We start from the raw sequence: 16,434 nt of genomic DNA on the forward strand, positions 1-16,434 counted from the left end.
GAGCAGTTGCAATTAGGAGTTTCTTCAGTTTCATCATTGGTTGCTATTAATCTGCATGGATAAATTTAAACTTTGCTTTTAGCTGGGTCACAAGGTAGAATTGCTTGGCATAAATATTTAATTTTTCCAGCTGACTGAAGCTCTCAGTGATAAAAGTATTCTAGCTAATGTTTCTTCCTGAAGCTTGACCTTCATAATAAGTATGTTCTTTCTTTACCTATTACTGGAATATACACACATGTCAATTAGTTGTATGAAATAGCTAGGGAATGCAACCATATTTCATTGGCATCAACATAGCAGTTGTGTTTCTGTGAATTTGAAGTGGTCTAAGAGGGAGGGAAATAAAATGTACTTTTTTTTGGAGGGGGTGGTACTGAGGATTGAACCCAGGGGTTGCTTTATTTTACTTGGGATCCTCCTGCCTCAGCCTCCTGAGACACTGGGATGACAGGTGTGTGCCACCACCTCCAGCCGTCAAATGTACTTTTTGTCACAAAATTTTTCATTATCTTCTTATGGATCTTTAAATTTTGTCAATTAAAATAATTATAAGTTTGTTCACAAATACTTACAGATTATGGAATCAGTACAGTGGCAAGTCAGTTGTAGTGCTTTAAAATAGCATGTTAGACTAAGAGGTTGTGGTTGTTTTTATGATGAGCTGGATTTATGTCTATTTATTCTCTCCAGCCTCCTTTCCCTCTGTTATTTGGCTCAGTTTTTGCATTTGTTTCATTAAATGCTTATATTCTGCTTTACTAAAATAAATCAAAATGGTATTTAAATTATAGAAAATTTTTATTCAAAGAATTTTTAGAATTTTAGAAGCTTTTGTTTTATTTAATTATTTTATGTTATTGGTACTTGGGATTGAACCCAGACATGCTTTGCCACTGAGTTGCATCCCCAGTTCTTTGTATTTTTTGAGATAGCATCTCCTGAATTTGCTGAGGCTGGCTTTGAACTTGTGATCCTCCTGTTACAGCCTCCTAAATAGCTGGGATTATACACATGTACCACCATATCTGACTTTTAGGAGCTTTTAGATGACTAAAGAACAAATCTACCCATTGAACATTGAATTGATGATGAACCCTTGTTCCTTATGCCTTGGTCTCTAGAGTTCACACCATATTCTTTTTCTTTTCTTTTCTTAAATATTTATTTTTTAGTTTTAAGTGGACACACTATTTTATTTTTATGTGGTGCTGAGGATCGAACTCAGTGCCTCGCATGTACCAGGTGAACACTCTACCACTGAGCCCCAGCCCCAGCCCTTTTTTTTTGTTTTTCCTCATTATGCTGAAGATAGAACCCAGGGCCTTGTACATGCTAGAGTACGTGCTCCGTACTTATCTCCACCTCCAGCAACACACTGGATTCTTGACCATTTACTTGTAACTCATGTAAGGCCTGGTCAACTAGTGTTGAACAGCCAATGGCTACTAGACCTTTCCCGTTCCATTCCATGTTTTTTGTTTTCCTGTGAAGATACAGGTAAAGAAATGGCAGCAAATGCAGCATTGCTTCTGAATTGAAAGATGAAGTCCCTAGGTCAGGATTCCTGAGAAAAGCAAGCAAACCCCTCTGCTGGAAGCAATTCCTGTCCTATCTGATCCACCAAAACAAGGAGAGGGCTTAAGTACCAAAACCACCCCCAGCACATCTCTTATTTCCTCAGTGAGTATATTCTAGTCCTTATAGTGTTTCTCAGAAGAAAAAAAAAAAAAAGTCTTACAGGTAAAGTTACTATTTATTCCTTCAGTAAATAAATCCTTTAAATTCTTTCAAGATATATCTCTTGTTCTCAACAAAGTGAAATGTAGAACACAGGAAGAGCTGAGCTGGAAATGACATGGTTGCTATCATATTCTGGTCAAGGGACAGCTGCCACCAGGATCCAGTCACCCACCCCGGCTGTCTTGGGGTATAGATCCCTCCTGGCTGACATGTGGAACATTCACCCTTGACCTCACCTTCTCCACTTTTAGGCTCAGAACCCATAATCATGCTGCTGTCCTGAGTAGCTTCCCTATAGCTTTGTTGGCCCAGGGATGGGGCGAAGCATCCCAGTCTTTGACACCTCCCTGCTCCATGTAATCCTAAGGTTGTGGGGATTGTGTATGATAGCTAATGAAAATAGCATTTATTGCATATTTAACATATGCCTGCCACTCTTCTAGGTGTTTTATATGAGTTTATCTAATCTTTACACGCCCTAGGAGGTGTGTAATAAATTTATCCCCAGTTTGGGGAGAGGCTATGGTCTTGCTCTAGGCCACAAGCAAGTAGGTAACAGAACTTGGATTTGAATGTGGGGAGTGTGATTTTTTTCCCCATTGTCTTTCAATTATAATAAAATATATATAACATAAAATTTACCATCTTAACTGTCTGTAATTGTACTTAATGCCACTTTAAATTGTTGTGTAACCATCACTGTCAGCCATCCACAAAACTAAAAGCAACAAAACTAAACCAAAACTGTGCCCATTAACACCAACACCCTGTTCCTCTTCCCAGCTCCTGACAGCCACCATTCTACTTTCTGATCAGAGCCCATTCTATCAACCAGAGTGCTTTTCTATATCTGAACTTTAGGAGCAGGCTAACCTGAGTGTATTTTGCTGTTTCCTTTTTCCCATCACACCACTTACTCCCTAGATCTTCTCTTATTGGTGCTATGCATATGTTATAGGGTGGACCAGCTTCTGGGGATGCTTCTCAATCCTTTTCCATTTGAATTTTGAAATGGTTAGGTTTTATAATAACATCTCTTGCTTTACCCTTGATTAAAAATGCAGTACATGTTAATTTTAGAAGATTTAGAAAATACAGAATAATATAAAGGAAATATAGATTCCCTATACTACCAAACCCTAGAGAAAACCATTATTAATGTTTTAGTGCTGCAGTCTTCTGGTATATGTTTCTATATCTATAAACTTGTATTTATCAAAATTAGAACATGTTGCTTTTTGAACATATTCTGTATAGCCGATGTTTTTCAGGTTTGAAAGTTTGTTTAGAATGAAAATTTAAATCATAACAAATTTGAAAGTATAAATAATTTACAAAAACCTAAGTCTAAAATGCTTTTATTTTTGAGTTGTATACTCTTATCACATGTGACAGTGATTGTATGATATTTTCTGTAGTAGAATTAAATATTTCCTCAAGTAGTATTGATCAAAAAATTTTTGTATTTGTTCTGAGGATTGAATCCAGAGGTGATAAACCACTGAGCCACATCTGTAGTTTTTATTTTTTATTTTGAGACAGGGTCTTGCTAAGTTGCTGAGGCTGATATTGAACTTGTAATCCTCCTGTCTCAGCCTCCTGAGTTGCTGGGATTACAGGTGTATGCCACCGTGCGTGGCTAAAATCCACAGTTTTAAGATTCACTCTTGATACGGTGTATGTTCATATAATGACTTGTGTCCAACATTGTAATATCATATAGTATTTTCACTGTCTTAAAATCCTCTGTGCTTCACCTGTTTATTCCTCCAGCCCTGATTTTTTTTTTCACTGTTTTCAGTTTTGCCTTTTCCAGAATGTCATATAGCTGGAACCATGGGGTGTACAGCCTTTAAGTTTCTTCAAGGTCTTTTCATGACTTGATAGTTCATTTCTTGTTAGTGCTAAATAACATCCCCAAATAACCTACTTCTTTAACTTAGAATTTCACCATGTTAAAAATTGTTCATCAGGGCTGGGGTTGTGGCTCAGCGATAGAGCACTCACCTAGTATGTGCGAGGTGCTGGATTTGATCGTCATGGAAGGTGCTGGGTTTGATCGTCAGCATCACATAAAAAAAATAAAATAAAGACATTGTGTCCAACTACAACTTAAAAAAAAAAAAGAAATTTGTGCATCAGGGCTGGGATTGTGGCTCAGAGGTAGAGTGCTTGCCTCACATGTGTGAGGCACTGGGTTCAATTCTCAGCACATAAATAAATATAAATAAATTATATATAAACATAAATAAATGATAAAAATAAAGGTTGGGCTGGGGATGTGGCTCAAGCAGCAACGCGCTCGCCTGGCTTGTGCGGGGTGCTGGGTTCAATCCTCAGAACCACATAAAATAAAATAAAGATGTTGTGTCCACCAAAAACTGACAAATAAATATTAAAAAAATTCTCTCTCTCTTTGTCTCTCTCTCTCTTTTTTAAAAAAAGTAAATAAATAAAAATAAAGGTCCACCAACAACTAAAAAATATTTTTTAAAAATTTGTGCATCAGTAAACAGACTATTTTTGTCTTCAGGGAGCTTGTAGTCCAAAAAAAAGCACCAGGGGAGGCACCAAGGTGTGCGGTGACTGCCTGAAAGAAATAGGTATGGTGGGCAATGGGAATATAAATGTGCATCTGGGCCAGGTGCACCAACAGCATGTACTCTCTCCTTAAGGTGATAAAGATTTGGCAAGGCATAAGATACCACCCCTTTCTGCTGGAATTGTATTACTTTACAGTTAGCTAGATAAGCTGGATAGTACCCATGACATGACATTAGGTAATACAGTCTAACATATGATCAAATGCTAGGTTGTGAGCAATAGATTCTGCTACTCCAGGAAGTGGAAGGACTAGGAAATCAATGAGTACTCGAAGAAGAAAGATTTGAACTGAGCCTGGAAATCTGGCTGGGTTATAGAGGAATTAAGGGAAGCAAGAAGGGCATTCTAGGCCAGGAGTGGCTATGGTGGGGTTTATAATCCAGTGCCTGGCAAATAGTAGGTGTTCAATTAAATAGTTGTTTAATAACAACATGATTGAACAGACTGGAAGTAGTTTACCTCTTTTAATGTCTTTATCTTTGATATCAAAGGAAGTTCTGACTTGGACTAAAGATATAACACAGTTTTAGAGCACTTGCCTAGCATTCATGAGTCTTTGAGGTCAATCCCCAGTATTTTACACACATATACACAGTAGTAGTATAAATTGGCAAAGCTAACATGGAACACATTTAGCTTGGTGTAGTATCTAAAAAATCTAAGTGAGCATGTCTTTGACCTAGAAATTCCACTAAAGAGAAATCTGCTTTAAAGCCATATCTACCTATTTTTTTAATATTTATTTTTTAGTTGTAGGTGGACACAATACCTTTATTTTATTTATTTTTAGGTGGTGCTGAGGATTGAACCCAGGGCCTCGCACATGCTAGGCGAGCACTCTACTGCTGAGCCACAACCCCAGCCCCTATGTTTTGAAAACTATATAGACTGTTTTAAATTTAACAATCACAGCATTTACTAGTGTGCTCAGTAGTGGTCTAAGTGCTTTGCAAACATTAGTCTTATAGTGATGATTTCTGGAAGATGCTATTATATTAGTACCATGTTATTGATGAAGAAACTGGCACAGGGCTGATCCTGCCCAAAATCACACCGTTAATAAATGAAGGCAGCAGTAGAACTAGTTTGGTTTGGTGGTCTTAATATTGCACCATCCAGCAGTTAATCAAGAACTTGATAGACTCATTGTGCATGCCTTCCATGTGAATAAGACTCCCCTCCAAACAGAGCTGATGCTATGTTTTAATAAACAAAGCTCTCTCTTCCCTCCTCCTGTGCCCCCTCATAGAAGTAATGCATGTAAATACATGGGCATCAGAAACTATTGCTGGTGCTGTATCTCTGGGGAGAGGAGTGGGAAAGGGACATGAAGAGGCTATTTTGTATTATTTTATATTATTAAGTTTTATGTTACAAGTTATATATTCCTCTGTGTTCTCTAAAAAAGGGGGGGCAATATAGATAATTTTTCAGTAGACGAGAAAGAGCCTGTGCCATTTCAATTAAGCAAGCCTTGGTGATCCTAGTTTTCTTGGTTTGTCCCCAACAGCAAATATCTGGGTTTAATGAGATCTTAGGGGATGTGTATGTATATGTGTGTGTGTGTGTGTGTGTGTGTGTGTATTTGAACTTTCTTTTTCTCCTTATAAATTCCTGTTCTCCTTCATCTCCCTAATAACACAGCAATAAATCTACCAGTTCTTTTAATTAGGTTACCTGGCTAGCTGTTTTCTACAGTATTTTATCTTAACAAATGAGCTTACTTTCTTTGAATGCAGTTGGTTACAGTTTTGTGAAGGTCACATTTTTGTATAGATCATTAAGAATGTGGGCATGTTAATGGGGGAAGTCAAAGCTGAGTCAGGTGGCATTCAGCCTGGACTGCACCTCAAGACTGCTCACGTGACTAAGTGAATTTGGCCAGCAGGCTTCCTGAGAGACCTGATTCCCCAAGGAAGGGTAAATAGTGGTAGGTAGAAGTTTGGGAAGATCATCAAAATATTCCAGAGAATACCAAGCGAAGAGAATAGCCATGGAGAATAGAGTTGAAAGATTGCAGTTTGGCTGCCTGCCCAGTCATTAAAAGGGCAGACAGAATTGAAAACTATTCTGTAAAATATAGATAATCTTGTAATACCCTATTCCACAATTATACCAGAGTGCCATGCTCAGAAAAGCCCAATATTATTTGCCAAAACAGTCTCAAATTTCATTCAGAAAATTACTCACAAAATGGCCTAGATGGCTGATACTTTGCCCACTGCGAAAAGATGAACTTAGGCACACTGAAATCTTAATGAGTTTATTTGAGTAGACAGGGATTCATAACACAGGTACCCTAGGCTTCAAGTGGTACAGCGCTCTACCTAGGGAGTGGGAAGAAGTTTTTACAAGATGTTCTTTGAGGAAACAAAACAGAGAAAATAGATTTGATTGGCTAAAATGCAACATTGCTAACCCGAGGCTGGTTTGGCAATTTCAGATTCATAGGCAATTTCAGATTCATTAAATCCTAAGTTTGTATTGAATTGGGTTTCAGTTTGCCTATGTAGGGGAACCCAAGGCACTGGAATGACCTCAGCTTCATGAGCCCCTAATTAATTACTATCTATATGAAGAATTTTGCTTTTTGTGTCCCCATCACCATTGCTCAGTTCTGGTCTAAGGCGGGCTTTTTACTAGTCATCAGTTCATGTTCATCACTAGATAGTGCGCTCCGTGAACCAAGGAGAATGTTTGCTTATTTGTACTGGGGGTTAAACCCAGGCATGCTCCACCACTGAATTATATCCCCAGCCCTTTGTACTTTTTATCTTGAGACAGGGTGTCCCTAAGTTGCTGGAGCTGGCCTGAAACTTGAATCCTCCTGCCGTGGTCATGTAAATTGCTGGGACCATAATTGCATACACTGCAGTTCAAGGAGAGTGTCTGGGTAGTCTTTGTATTTCCGTTAGCTGTTCAGTATTCTCCATGTTGTAAGGTGCTCTGGAAAGATTTGTGAAATTAAACTGTCATTGGTTAAATTGCATGGGTTGGATTTTCTGTTCCTTTCCAGGAATGTGTTATATAAACACTTAAGCAGGTAAGTTTGCTGTACATATTGTACATAACAGTTTCACTTTTCTCATTAAACAGGAACTATCCAAGATTACGATGCCAGTTATATTTAATGAGCCTTTGAGCTTCCTACAACGACTAACTGAGTATATGGAGCATACTTACCTCATCCACAAGGCCAGTTCATTTTCTGATCCTGTCGAAAGGATGCAGGTATGTGTCAAGCACTGGAAAAGGCTTAAATGTTAGAGACTTGTCTCCCTCCTCCTTTCCTCAACCCTACACCACACACACACACACATTTTCCCACTTGGGAAATGTTCTCAAATCTTAACCACCATGTTTGAAGAGTCCTCTGTGTCCCTTTCTTACTGCCTGTCCTCTAGTATGTGCTACAATAATGAAAGACCAATGGGAATTTCAAGAGAAACAGAAGGTGGTCACAACCACATCTGGTTTGGGAAGCTGTTTCTGGGTCTTCATTTTAGAAAGTAGCATTTTTTTGTGTGTGGGGGGGTGGTTTATTTATTTATGGTTTTTATTTTTTGTGGGGGGAGTACCGAGGTTTGAACCAAAGGGTCCTTAACCACTGAGCCACATCCCCAGCCCTGTGTGAGTGTGTGTGTGTATATGTGTGTATACATTGGGGTTTTTTTGTTGTTTTTTTAGAGACAGGATCTCACTAAGTTGCTTGGGCTTTGCTGAGTCACTGAGGCTGGCTTTGAACTTGTGATCCTCCTGCCTCAGCTTCCTGAGCCGTTGTGATTACAGGCATTTGCCACTGAACCCAGTTAGAAAGTAGCATTTTGTTAGGATGACAAAATCCAACATTATTCTTTCATGCCTTTTTAAAGAGCTTCTAAGAGGGACTGAATACACAAACATGCCATATATTTATAATTTTATGCATATGTGTATATATACAAAATAAGGCAAGGAATTGAAACACCTCCCCCAAACCCCCCCACCCCAGTGCTGGGGATGGAATCCAAGGCCTCTTATATTAGGCAAGTGCTCCACCACTAAACTACGTTCCCAACCCAGGAACTGAACTTTCAGGTTTTCTTTTAAATAGAATATGTTTATGTGATACATATGGGTGGTTAAGAAACATATGCAGATGGTGGTTCCATTTCTAATTTTCCAAGAAATCTCCGTATAGCTTTCCATATTGGCTGTACCAATTTGCAGTCCCACCAGCAGTGTATGAGTGTGCCTTTTTCCCCATACCCTCACCAACACTCATTGTTGTTTGTATGCATAATAGCTGCCATTCTGACTGGAGTGAGATGAAATCTTAGAGTAGTTTTAATTTGCATTTTTCTAATTGCTAGCGATCATGAACACTTTTTCATATATCTGTTGATTGATTGTATATCATCTTCTGAGAAGTGTCTGTTCAGCTCCTTGGCCCATTTATTGATTGGGGTATTTGGGTTTTTTTGGTGCTTAGCTTTTTGAGTTCTTTATAAACCCTAGAGATTAGTGCTCTATCTTGGAAAATTGGGAATGGAACCACCATTTGACCCAGCTCTCGCTCTCCTCGGTCTATACCCAAAGGACTTAAAAACAGCATACTACAGGCACACAGCCACATCAATGTTTATAGCAGCACAATTCACAATAGCTAAACTGTGGAACCAACCTAGATGCCCTTCAGTAGATGAATGGATAAAAAAAAAATGTGGCATATATACACAATGGAATATTACTCAGCATAAAAGAGAATAAAATCATGGCATTTGCAGGTAAACGGATGGAGTTAAAGAAGGTAATGCTAAGTGAAGTTAGCCAATCTCAAAAAAACAAATGCCGAATGTTTTCTCTGATATAAGGAGGCTGATTCATAATTGGGTAGGGAGGGGAGCATGGGAGGAATAGATGAGCTCTAGATAGGGCAGAGGGGTAGGAAGAGAGGGGGCATGGGGTTAGAAATGATGGTGGAATGTTATGGACATCATTATCCAGCATACATGTATGAAGACATTCATGAATTGGTGTGAATATACTTTGGGTACAACTATAGATATGAAAAATTGTGCTCTGTATGTGTAATAAGAATTATAATGCATTCCGCTGTCATATAAACAAAAAAAATTAATTGAAAAAAAAAGAAATACAGGCAGAGAATACAGTAGACACCTTCTTGTCCTTCAAACAAAGCCATAGTATTCTGAACTGAATCTTTCTGTTCTTTCCTTTATGTAAGTCAACATTTCCTAACCTCATTACCTTTGACACCAATTAAATGTTTATTTTACATCTCTCTTTCCTCATTTCTAATAGTGTTGTACAGTCACCCATCCAGATTCATGGGTTCTGGATCCCCAGATTCAGTCAACCTCAGATCCAAAGTATTTGAAGATAAAAAAATCTGAACATGTACAGGCCTCTTTTTTGTTGTTATTTCATAAACAATGTAGTATATTAGCTATTTACATTGTTTGGGATGTCATAATTATCTAGAGATGATTTAATGTACAAGTGGGGGGGGTGTAAGTGATATATAAATACTGTGTCATTTTATATGAAAGACTTGAGCATCTACACATTTTGGTATCCAAGCAGGTTCCTGGAACCAGTACCCCTCAGATAATTGAAGGACAGGTGTACTTTTAAAAATGTGTATCGGTATTAAAATTAACTGGGTTTAAAAGATTGTAAAAAAAGTCCTTGAGAGAATTTGTAGCACTCTTAGGGTGTTAATAAAGCCACATTTGCAAATGACACTATAGGAAGAGACTCAGTAATTTTTATTTTGAATATCCAAGTTTCCATATTAAATTTTTAGAGCCTTATTAAAAATCCAGAATAATGAAACTCCTCAAAATAATTTTGTTAGTTACTGTGTTCAGCACAATTTCAGTTCCTGCATGAGAGCAGGCTGGGCTATTTTTAACTCGTGTGATGCTCTGTCCCACAGTGTGTAGCTGCATTTGCCGTGTCTGCTGTCGCTTCTCAGTGGGAACGCACTGGAAAGCCCTTCAACCCGCTTCTGGGAGAGACGTATGAATTAGTTCGGTGAGGTCTTCCATTCCATTCTGGACCGATAGTTGAATTTGCGTGATTAACATGGCTTTTCAATAAAGAAGAAAGATGAATATTTTGAGCACTACCATATATAATTCTGTATGACTGGGACAAATTAACAATTCTGATGTTTGTTTCTATGAAACCTATTTTACTATCTAAAAAATACTGAAATGGATATTAAATGTACATTCATAAAAAGTAATTGTGAGGATTTTAATGTTCCTGATCACATGGGATTAGTGATTCTCTCTTTTTAAAATGTAGTTATAAGGCATGATCATGTTTTTAAAATATATAATCATATAAAATATATTAGCATGATTTCATGCAGTACTGTTGCCTTAAAGGCAGGGAATGTATCTTCAAGTGCAGTTCTGTTTGCCTGCACTAGTCTGTGTCTTGTTTAATCATGGAAATTTATGTGGTTTTCTTGTATCATCTTCCTTTTCTTTGCATAAAATTTATTCCTTAGATGTTGGAAAGTAGAGACATTGTATATCTCTACATTAAGGTGAAAGAATTGATAAATTTTAAGTGTACATGCATAATACTTCCATTTCATATAAATCACCCAAATTCATGTGAGTTTCCTTTATTTCAAGTAACTAGCATTACATTTGCAACAACTTTAGTAGTTTCTGTGCATGTGTACAGTTGTACCATTCCTCATGTTAAGTTGTTCTTTCATCGGGACGATGATAAAGAATTATTTACTTTTCAAGCCTGTTTCTTCAATATTTTAATTGCTTTTTTGACTGAAATGACAGTAATGTAGACATTAGATGATAGAATAATTACAATGTTGCCCTTTCTTTTTTTTAAAGAGATGACCTTGGATTTAGACTCATTTCTGAACAGGTCAGCCATCACCCACCAATCAGTGCATTTCATGCAGAAGGGTTAAACAACGATTTCATCTTTCATGGCTCAATCTATCCCAAACTAAAGTTCTGGGGGAAGAGTGTAGAAGCAGAACCCAAAGGAACCATCACCTTGGAGCTCCTTGAGTAAGTTCTGATCAAACATTCAACTCGTTTCATGCATACTTACTCGTAAGCGTACACACACGTACACAGATCTCACCTTAATATTCAAAAGCTGGAGAAAATGTAACAATATTTGTAATTGTAAACTATCTGCCTCTATGTAAAAGAATTTATAAAGCATAGCCTTAGCCATCGTTACTCAATCTGGGTGTATCTAAAAAGTTTAACTTAATGTTTGACAATGGTGTTTGGGTCGTTTTTAAGACCAATGGGGTTAATCATTCCTTGGCAGTTCTTATGAAACTAGCTGTCTATGTATTATGCCGCCAATGTTTTATTTAAAGACCTTTCAAAATGAATTTACTTGAGAAATAATGAAATACAATTGTGTGGCACTTATTAGCTATTAATTAAGTTAGGAGTTCTATTCTTGTGCAAGAATAGCTTTAAATTCGAAGAAATATTCAGTAACTAGCATTACATTTGCAACAACTTTAGTAGTTTGGTAGTAGTTTAATAGTTTAGTTTAGTAGTTAAGGCAGAGTAAGTAAGCTCTCTTCCCTCTCCCTTTCTGATTACCACTAGAAACCCTGGACTGAAGACAAAAAAGCAATGATCAGGGACTCTGAATGTGAAAAAAGATAAGCAAATGGGAAAGAGAAATCAAATCCCAAAGACCAACATGGCAGTGAGATTCTTCCCATTTTTCCTCGCTTACTGTCAATGCAGCAAGTCGTAAAATGGGGCAGTGGAGGCAGACAGGGTTTCAAGAGAAACTCTCTCTAATTAGAGGCCCTAGAAAGATCCCTTGCAGATAGAGAGAGACAGGAACATTCTGTTGTTCCACAACAAGCCATAGGGCACACATCTGCTTTCCTGCACTGTCAGTGGCAGCATCAGCCACACCAGTTCAAAAAACTCAGAGGAAGTTCTCCTTGGCCACAGGAACTGGATGAAGGGAGCCTGTCCAAAGAGTGAAGGGAATCCTTGTTACTTCTTTTCTCTTGCCTCTTTGCCCAAGAAGAAGGCCTTATTGTGGGAAGCAGAGATAGAATAGAGGCTCCAACCCCAGCTTGCCAGACAGAGGAAAGGATCCCTGGTAGCTAAGAGTGGAGCTAAAAGCACAGAGAAGAGGGAGCTTCACACAGAAATCTTGAAAGCCTATGGGTGGATTTCTAAGCCCATCCTTACACTCATGCATTGAAATGACCTGAAACGGCTCACTTACGGCCTCAAGTTCTGAACACTGGTGTGGCCTCAGGCCCAAAGCCCTGGATGGCTACTGAGGAACGAATCTGAATAACACCAAAAGGCTCTGAAGATGAAACTAACACTGCAATCAAAGACTACAGAAAAATGGTCAGGACTTGTAGTGTGAAACTATGTTAATTGCCTATTAAGACAAATCAAAATAATCTTCTCCAGAAAAGGTTAAGAGGACACTGATTCTCATAAAATTCAAGAGTCCAGAATACAGTCCAAAAGTATTGGCATACCAAGAAACAGAAAAACCTTAACAACTCACAGTGAAAAAGGCAGTCTCCTAACTAACCCCAGAACAACCCAGATATTGAAATTTGCATCAGAAACTTTAAAGCAGCTGTTATAAGTGTGCTCCCTGAGGTAAAGGTGAACATTCTCAGATGAAGAAATTGAAAGACATTCCTGCAAAGAATAGAAGTATTTCTGGAAATTTTAGTAATGAAAAATACATTACTGGAAATAGAGTAACCAGGAAAACTCAGCAGCACAGTGGTAATAATGAAATATGTAGACTGAGTACGCTGAAAACTACAAGATCCTGATGAAGGTAATTAAAGGATACCAGAGTGATGGGGAGGGGTATTGCATCTCACTGTATTCAGAAGCCGCAGTCTAGTTAAGGTATCAGTTCTCCCTGGTTGGTCTATAAGCAGTCTTTATTAGCACAACCAAATCAAAATCTCTTGATGATTTTAATAGATACAGAGAAATATATTCTAATTTTATATGGAAAGGCAAATAAAATAGCACAGCCAAAACAGTTTTGGAAAGGGAAAACAGGATTGATGGACTCCCAGTACCCAATTTGAAGATTTTAAAACTATCATAACCCAGACTTTGTGGTATTGGCAAAAGGGCTGACCACATACATTGGTGGAACAGAGAAGAGTCCAGAAATTGACCCCACAGAAATATGGTCAGTTGATTTTTCACAAAGGTGTAATGACGATGCAAGTAAGAAAGGTGGTCATTTCCACAAAATGTATGGGGACCAGTGTTCATCTCTATGTTAAAAAATGAACCTCAGCTATCCTTCACACTTTAAATTCAAAGTAGATCATACTCTAAAATAAAACATAAAATAAAATGCTTTGGGAAGAAAAAAAATCTTATGACTTTGGATTTTGCGGACCTCATATAGATACAATATCAAAAGTACAATCCATAAAATTGATGTTTTATCAAAATTAAAAACTTTTGCTCTGTAAAGAAAACTATTCATACTATAAAAAAAATTATAGACCAGTCATATATGAAACAAAGGATTTGTATCCAGAATATATAAAGAACTGAAAACTCAACAATAAGAAATAACACAGAATCATGGGCTGGGGTTGTAGCTCAGTGGTAGAGTGCTTACCTCACAAGCCTGAGGCACTGGGTTCAATCCTCAGCACCACATAAAAATAAATAAAAATATAAATATTGTGTCCATCTACAACTAAAAAATTTAAACAAGAAATAACACAGAATGAGATTGTGAAGAAATGTTTTACCATTAGATGTGGGTATCAAATTAGCATGAGAAAAGGTGCTCAATAGCATTAATTATTAGAGAAATACAAATTAAAGACACAATGAGATACCAAGACACAGCTATCAGACTGGCTAAAGACAAAATAATTTAATAAACTCACAGTAAAAAGTGTTGACAAGGGCTGGGGTTGTGGCTCAGCAGTAGAAAGATCACCTTGAACATGCAAGGCCCTGAGTTCGATCCTCAGCACCACATAAAAATAAATAAATAAAAGTTATAAAAAAAAACAAAACCAAAGTGCGACAAGGATGTAGGGCAAACTAGAAATCTCATATATTGTTGGTGGGAAATGTAAAATGGTAGAGACACTCTGGAGAACACTTTGGTGATTTTGTATAAAGTTAGCCATATGGTTACCACATGATTCAGTACTCCTATCTTAGAGAAAAGAAAAAATATGTCCATACCAAAACCTCTGTACAATCTTGTACAGTAACATTATTTATAATCACCAAAACCCGAATACCACTTGATGCCCTTCGATGGGTGTATGGTTAAACTATGGCATATTCATACAGTGGAATATTACTCAGCAATGAAAAGAATGAACTATTGATACATAGAAGAACATAACTGAATTTCCAATGCATTCTACAAATTGAAGAAGCTAAACTTAAAAGATTATGTACTATATCATTTTATTTATGCAACATTCTGAAAAAGATAAAACTATTTTTTTACAGAACAGGTAAGATGTTTAGGGATTCAGGATGGGATTAGGGATTTGAGGATTAGGAATAGAGGAAGGTCTGACTGCATAAGGGAAGTATGAGCAAATTTTGGGACCGTGATGGAGTTGCTCCATATTCTGATTGTGTTGGTGATAATTACATAGATCTCTGTATGCATTAAACTCATAGAACAGGACACAGAAATTGTTTTGCAAAAAATATTTTTCCATACATAAATTAAAAATAAAATTTAAAAACACATTACCTAAAGGTACATGCACAAAGATGTTTTTTTTTTTTTTCAAAAGCAATGGATGTGTAAAATTGGAGTCTATTCACTTCAGTGAGTTTTTCTTTTGGTGAGCTGGCAGCTACTCTTGTGGAATGTGCCAAATTGGACTCATGTTTATTTTCTGCCTCCCATTTAATTTTACTTTTAATATGTTTCACCAGTTTTTTGAGTACATAAAGTGATTATATACAGGTTGAGTATTCCTTACCTAAATGCTTAAACCCAAAGTGTTTTGGATTTTGGAGTCTTTTGTATTTCAAAATGTTTGTAGATTTTATTAGATGAGTATCCCTAATTTGAAAGTCCAAAATGTGAAATGCTTCAAAATCCAAATCATGTTTTAACATTATGTTGGCACTCAACTTTGTATTTCCAATTTTTGGACTAGGAATGTTCAACCCATATGTAGTTTATACTTAAGAGTTTGGTGGAAGTTTTTCTTATGTCTTTGTTTCCTTTTAAAACAAGAATTCTAGACAGTTTATACTTGTGTTACAGTGAGTTACATTAATAATTTTTAAAGTCTTAAAACTTTGTCCTTTTAAGAAGCCTAATTTGTAATCCTGAGTAAAAGAATTTGAAGCAAGTACACTTTTAAGCAAAATGACACTTCTGATTATTTCTGTGGGTTTGGTTTGTTTTTTAGGCACAATGAAGCATATACATGGACAAATCCTACCTGCTGTGTGCATAATATCATTGTGGGTAAACTCTGGATCGAACAGTATGGCAATGTGGAAATCACAAACCACAAGTAAGGCTCTTCAGGGTACACACCTGTGTCATCAGCTTCTACCAAACCATTCCAGTGGGTTTCATTTTTAAAAAAGAGGGTAGAGGGAGGCTAAGTAGTACTCATGAAAATGTATGAATCAGGCAGTAGGACAGCAATATTGGTCAGTAGTTCCAGCTACTTGGGAGGCTATGGCTAGAGAATCGTGAGTTCGAGACCAGCCTGGGCAACATACACAATATAGTAAGAACCTGTCTCAAAACAAAAACAAAATCAGGCAGTGTAACCCTTAAGGGCATAGAACCAAACCATTTAATGATAGTGTTCACTCAAGTTTCTGATTAAGAGCCAGGTGCAGTGGCAAAAGCCTGTAATCCCAGAGGCTCAAGAGGCTAACGCAGAAGGGTCACAAGTTCAAGGCCAGCCTCACCAACTTAGTGAGACCCTAAGCAACTCAGCAAGACCCTGTCTCAAAATAAAAAATAAAAAGCACTGGAAATGTAGCCCAATGATTAAGCACCCCTGGGTTCATTTGCTGGTACCAAAAGAAAAAA

The 16,434-nt window shown here is 37.3% G+C and overlaps 1 protein-coding gene across 11 annotated transcripts in view; it reads left to right on the forward strand.

Annotated features, from left to right (window-relative positions):
- Nucleotides 1-16,434, forward strand: part of Osbpl1a (oxysterol binding protein like 1A) — a 220,357-nt gene that overhangs the window by 192,273 nt on the left and 11,650 nt on the right. For all 11 annotated transcript variants that reach the window (XM_058578262.1, XM_046433512.2, XM_046433521.2 and 8 more), the window contains 4 exons: nucleotides 7,444-7,578; nucleotides 10,289-10,386; nucleotides 11,223-11,405; nucleotides 15,794-15,901. In XM_058578262.1, coding sequence (XP_058434245.1) covers nucleotides 7,444-7,578; nucleotides 10,289-10,386; nucleotides 11,223-11,405; nucleotides 15,794-15,901 — 524 coding nt within the window. The remainder of the gene's footprint in view (nucleotides 1-7,443; nucleotides 7,579-10,288; nucleotides 10,387-11,222; nucleotides 11,406-15,793; nucleotides 15,902-16,434) is intronic.

The sequence above is a fragment of the Marmota monax genome, unplaced genomic scaffold (genome assembly GCF_021218885.2).
Source record: "Marmota monax isolate L192 unplaced genomic scaffold, Marmota_monax_Labrador192_F-V1.1 WCK01_AAM20220418_F8-fsc00126, whole genome shotgun sequence".
NCBI classification, from domain to species: domain Eukaryota; kingdom Metazoa; phylum Chordata; class Mammalia; order Rodentia; family Sciuridae; genus Marmota; species Marmota monax.